The sequence below is a fragment of the Chiloscyllium plagiosum genome, chromosome 1 (assembly GCF_004010195.1).
Source record: "Chiloscyllium plagiosum isolate BGI_BamShark_2017 chromosome 1, ASM401019v2, whole genome shotgun sequence".
Classification (NCBI taxonomy): domain Eukaryota; kingdom Metazoa; phylum Chordata; class Chondrichthyes; order Orectolobiformes; family Hemiscylliidae; genus Chiloscyllium; species Chiloscyllium plagiosum.
The window spans coordinates 89194927-89200926 of NC_057710.1; the positions used below are offsets into that span (position 1 = coordinate 89194927).

The following is a 6000-nucleotide window of genomic DNA, read 5'->3' on the forward strand; positions in this document are numbered from 1 at the left end:
TTTCCAGCCGTCCCTTTACCTGCGAACATCTGCCCCCAATCAGCTTTCCAAAGTTCTTGCCTAATTCCGTCAAAATTGGCCTTTCTCCAATTTAGAACTTCAATTTTTAGATCTGGTCTATCCTTTTCCATCACTATTTTAAATCTAATAGAGTAATGGTTGCTGGCCCCAAAGTGCTCCCCCACTGACACCTCAGTCACCTGCCCTGCCTTATTTCCCAAGAGTAAGTCAAGTTTTGCAACTTCTCTAGTAGTTACATTCACATACTGAATCAAATTTCTCTCCATCTAAACCCTTAACACTGTGGCAGTCCCAGTCTACGTTTGGAAAGTTAAAATCCCCTACCATAACCCCCCTATATTTCTTACAGATAGCTGAGATCTCCTTACAAGTTTGTTTCTCAATTTCCCTCTAACGATTAGGGGGTCTATAATACAATCCCAATGAGATGATCATCCCTTTCTTATTTCTCAGTCCCAGCCAAGTACCTTCCCTGGATGTATTTCCGGGAATATCCTCCCTCAGCACAGCTGTAATGCTATCCCTTATCAAAAAATCCCCCCCCCACCACCACGCCTCCCTTTCTATCCTTCCTGTAGCATTTGTATCCTGGAACATTAAGCTGCCAGTCCTGCCCATCCCTGAGCCATGTTTCTGTAATTGCTATGATATCCTGGTCCCATGTTCCTACCCATGCCCTGAGTTCATCTGCCTTCCCTGTTAGGCCCCTTGCATTGAAATAACTGCAGTTTAATTTATTAGTCCTACCTTGTCCCTGCCTGCCCTGACTGTTTGACTCGCTTCTGTTCTCAACTGTAAAAGTCTCAGATTGATCTGTATCCTCACTATCTCCCTGGGTCCTACCCCCAACCTTACTACTTTAAATCCTCCTGAGCAACTCTAGCAAATCTCCCTGCCAGTATATTAGTCCCCTTCCAATTTAAGTGCAATCCGTCTTTCTTGTACAGGTCACTTCTACCCCCAAAAGAGATTCCAATGATCCAAGAATGTGAATCCTTCTTCCATACACCAGCTCCTCAGCCATGCATTCATCTGTTCTATCCTCCTATTCCTGCACTCAGTAGCTCGTAGCACTGGGAGTAATCCAGATATTACTACTCTTGAGGACCTCCGTTTTAAATTTCTGCCTAACTCTCTGTAATCTCCCTTCAGAGTCTCAACCTTTTCCCTTCCAATGTCATTGGTTCCAATGTGGACAATGACTTCTTGCTGGCCCCTCTCCCCCATGAGAACATTCTGCACCATCTCTGAGACATCCTTGATCCTGGCACCAGGGAAGCCACACACCACTCTGCTTTTTCGCTGCTGGCCACAGAAACGTCTGTCTGTACCTTGAACTAGAGAATCCCCTGACACAATTGATCTCTTGGAACCAAACGTACTCCTCGTTGCATTTTCTAAAATTCAGTCAGTTCACAGACTCCTGGCCCCCACCTTTTTGTAATGAAGAATTATAGTATATAACTCTAAAGTGTTGGAAAATGGATTTTGGTTTTCAGTTCTGTGCAAATCTAACCTTGAAGATCAGGTAGTAATTTTGAACATTGAATTAGTTGAGGGGGCAGGGAGAGGGAGAGTAGCAGGTTCATTCTGTGGGAATAGCTATAACAATGAAGGGCGCTATTGGTGCAGTTGCCATGAAGTCAGCGCTTGCTAGAAGTCCCGAGCTTAGAAACCTGAGAGAAAATAACAGAAAACATTTGGGACTGTCTGAGAACAAGACGAGTGTTTAGGAAGCCCATGTTAAATAATAGTAAGCTGAGAATTGTCATTTGTTTTAATGTGGAGATAAGGGTAACTCCTCCAGAGGGTTGTGTGTCTTTATGGGTATCATTGGGCTTAAGGGCATCCATCTTTGTGATGTTTGTAATGAAATTGCTGCAGTAGTTCTTGTATAGTGTGATACAGTTTGTGTTTTTCATTTTGTGTAATGCACTTGTACGCTTCTATATTCTTTGTTTCAATTAAACAGACAGAGGGTAGTGATGGAAGGTTGCTTTTCAGACTGGAGTCCTGTGACCAGCAGTGTGCCACAAGGATTGGTGGTGGATCCACTGCTTTTAATCATTTATATAAATGTTTTGGATGTGAGTACAGAAGGTGTGGTTCGTAGGTTTACAGATAACACCAACATAAGTGGTATAGTGGACAGCAACAAAGATTACCTCAGTACAACGGGTCTTTGATCAGATGTGCAAATGGGCGGAGTGGCAGATGGGTTTAATTTAGATAAATTTTAGGTGCTGAGTTTTGGTAAGGCGAATCAGGGTAGGACTGAGAAACTTAAAGCTAAGGTCTTCGAGAGTGTTGCCGAACAAAGAGACCACAAGGTCCAGGTCTATAGTTTGTTCAAAGCAGAGTCACAGATAGACAGGATAGTGAAGAAGGCATTTATTTTACTTGCCTTTCTTGGTCAGTGCATGGAGTATAGGAATTGGGAGGTCATGTTACGATTGTACAAGACATTGGTTAGGCCTTAGAGAACAATAGGGCTGTTTTATAGAGAGATGAGTGACTGATGGTTTAATGTGAGGATCACCATTGCTTAGGTGAAAGGTGAGGTTGAGAAAGGGGGATACTCGTGGTAACAGCAACTAATGTGAGAATTGTTGGCATCTCACTGCATTGCAACCCAACTGTCCAGCCAACTGAGCTAGCTGAATCTGTGGATATCTTTACCACAGAGGTCTGTAGAGGCTGGGTCATTATTTATATTCAAGGCTGAGAGGGACAGAATTTCTATCAGTAAGGAAATCGGGGGTCCTGGGGAAAGGCAATAGAGTTGAGGATTATCAGATCAGCCACGATCTTATTGAATGGCAAAGCAGACCTGAATGGCCTATTTTTGCTTCTGTTATATTGTTTTGAAAATTGTTTCGGTCTCCTTTTCTCAAAGGAGATCATCCCAGCATCTTTAATTTAACTTTATAGCTAAATTTCCTAATCTGTGCACCCTCTTAAGGACCCTCACATGCTTCCTGATATCCATATTGAATGTAATGCAGTGTGTTCTAACTAGAACTTCATAAATGTTTGACATAACTTCCCTGCTTTTGTACATAACACCTTTCATCAGTCTTCTATTTGCTGTGCTGCCTACTTTCTCGATATCCCCTGCCACCTTCCCATATCTATGCATATGAGCCCCCAGAACCCTCGACTTTTACAGCTACATTGTTTATTTTATATTTTCCTCATTCTTCTGCAAAAATTCATCATCCAGAGTTGTTTGCACTAAAATCCATCTGTCACTTGACTGCCTATACTGCTAATCTATCTTTTGCCCTTTTGCATTAAATTTACTCCTCAATTTGCCACACCTTCCAGGTTATTGAACAAAATCTATTGGATATCATTGTAAACACATCCTGATTGGGAATTCATTTGTTTCCATTTGATTGATCTTCCGATTAGGAGATATATAATTGGTAGTTCAGCCAGTGTTGTGTCAGCTAAGCACACCATTTTCCCAGTTCTGTAAGGCAGAACAACAGAATATGAGGAAAAAAAGCAGTGTCCTCCTGGCTTTGCACTGCCATGGTTAATGACCCTTTTATCAGAATTTGGAAAAGTTAGAAATTTGATAGGTTTTACCAAGGTGAGATGATGGAGGGAGAGAGCAAAAGAAAGAGTCTATGAGAGGGTGAATGATGGAAGTGCTTGATCACTCTCTTTCCACTTTTTCCTCTTACATGTATTTAAAATCTAGTAAACTTCTAACTTTTTTCAGTTCTAATGAAAGGTCATTGACCCAAAAGTTTATCTGTTTATCTTCCTTGACTACATTTCCTCATTATGTCTTTTAAAAGCTTATGGATATCTTTCTTAACACTGTCTTGAATAACCTAAGTGAGAACTGCTAATGATAAGCAGGGTGGGATGACTTCAGTTTCAAAACAACAAGTGCTGAAGATCAAGCAGTGAGGCAGCATCCATGGAGAGAAAGCAAGCTGATGTTTTGAGATGACTCTTCACTAGAGCTGACCTGAAGTGTGGAGGTGGCATCATTTATGCAATAATGGGGAGAGGGGGCTGGAGTGCTTGGGAGAAAGATGTTGATAGTTCAGATTAAGTGATTGGAATGTGAGAATGGCAGAACAATGCTGTTTTGCTGCCGGATTGGAAAGAACCAAGTATGACACAACATGTAAACATCAAGCTGTTGTCAGGGCTGTCACCGACCTCATTACCTCCAGAGATCTTCCCAACCCCACACTGCCTCCAACCTTATAGTTTGCCATCCCTGGATAGCCCACTTCCACTTCCTTCTCAAAGTTCACAAACTAGACTGCCCTGATAGACTCAGCCTGTTCCTGCCCCACCAAGCTCATTCGTCCTATCTTGATTCCATCTTCTTTCTGCTTGTCCAGACCTTGCCCACATACATCCACAATTCCTCTGATGCTCTCTGCCATATTTACAATTTCCAGTTCCCTGGCTCTAACTGCCTCCTGTTCACTGTGGTTGTCAAAACCCTCTTAGCTTCATTCCTCAACAGGATGGTCTGAGAGCTCTTGGTTTCTTTCTCGACCAGAGGCTTGAATAATCCCCCTCCACTACCGTTCTCCTCTGCTTGGCTGAACTTGTTCTCTCGCTGAACAACTTCTTCTTTAATTCATCTCACTTCTGCCAAGTCAAAGGAGTAACTATGGGCACCCACATGGGTCCCAGTTTTGCCTGCATCGTTATGGGGTACATGGAACAATCCCTGTTCTAGTCCTATACTGGCCCCCTCTCTCAACTCTCCTTTTCAGTACTTTGATGTCTGTTTCAGTGCAGTTTCATGCTCCCACCTGGAACTTGAAAAATTTGTTCATTTGCCTCCAATTTCTACCCCTCTATAACTTTCAAGTTATCCATTTCCAACACTTCCCTTCCTTTCCTTCACCTCTCTGTCTCCAATTCGAGGAATAAACTGTCCACTGCTATCCACTACAAAGTCACTGACTCCCATAGCTACCTTCACTACAGCTCTTCACACTCCATATCCTGTAAGAATTCCATCCCATTCTTCCATTCTTCCGCCTATGTCGTACCTGTTTGACTGATGCCACTTTCCAAAACAGGTTAAGTAAAGGAGGTAGAAGTGGGCTGTCTGGATTTAAGACTGTAAGGTTGGAGGCAGTGAGGAGTCAGAAAGATATCCAAGGTAGTAAGGTTGGTGACAGTCCTGGCATCAATGCCTTGATATTCGGACGTGAGGTCATGATCTGTTCTTTCCAGTCTGGCAGTTAGACACACCATTGTTCTGTCATTGTCACATTCTGATCAGTTAATCTGAACTATCAATATCCCTTCTCCTTCCCGCATGCGCATGTGCACACAGGCACCAGCCCCACATCAGCTCAGATGAAGAGTCATCTGAACTCATAATGTTAGCTTGCTCTCATTCTCAGCATGGATACTGCCTGACCTAGGATTTGTTGTTTTCAGTACAGCTTCCAATATCTGCAGTGAATGGCTCCAGTTTTGTAGTTTAAATTTACAGTTTTAACTACTGTTGGTTGAGAATTATTTATACTATTTGAATGATGTTGTTAGTCACAATTTTCTTTTTCTAATTATTTATGTTTTAGGAGAAACCATTGTCCAGGTCATTGCAAAGAGGTGAAGATTTACAGTTTGATCAGGTAAGAAAATTGGCCTACTATGTTTTATGAGAAAGTGAGGATTGCAGATGCTGGAGATCAGAGCTAAAAATGTGTTGCTGGAAAAGCGCAGCAGGTCAGGCACCATCCAAGGAGCAGGAGAATCGACGTTTCGGGCATGAGCCTTTCTTTAGGAATGAGGAAAGTGTGCCAAGCAGGCTAAGATAAAAGGTAGGGAGAAGGGACTTGGGGGAGGGACGTTGGAAATACGATAGGTGGAAGGAGGTTAAGGTGAGGGTGATAGGCCGGAGTGGGGGTGAGGGTGGAGAGGTCAGGAAGAAGATTGCAGGTTAGGAAGGTGGTGCTGAGTTCGAGGGTTGGGACTGAGACA

At 42.8% G+C, this 6000-nt stretch overlaps 1 protein-coding gene across 14 annotated transcripts in view; it reads left to right on the plus strand.

Annotated features, from left to right (window-relative positions):
• fryl (furry homolog, like) overlaps positions 1-6000 on the plus strand; it is a 474538-nt gene that overhangs the window by 174063 nt on the left and 294475 nt on the right. For all 14 annotated transcript variants that reach the window (XM_043691269.1, XM_043691279.1, XM_043691242.1 and 11 more), the window contains one exon: positions 5598-5651. In XM_043691269.1, coding sequence (XP_043547204.1) covers positions 5598-5651 — 54 coding nt within the window. The remainder of the gene's footprint in view (positions 1-5597; positions 5652-6000) is intronic.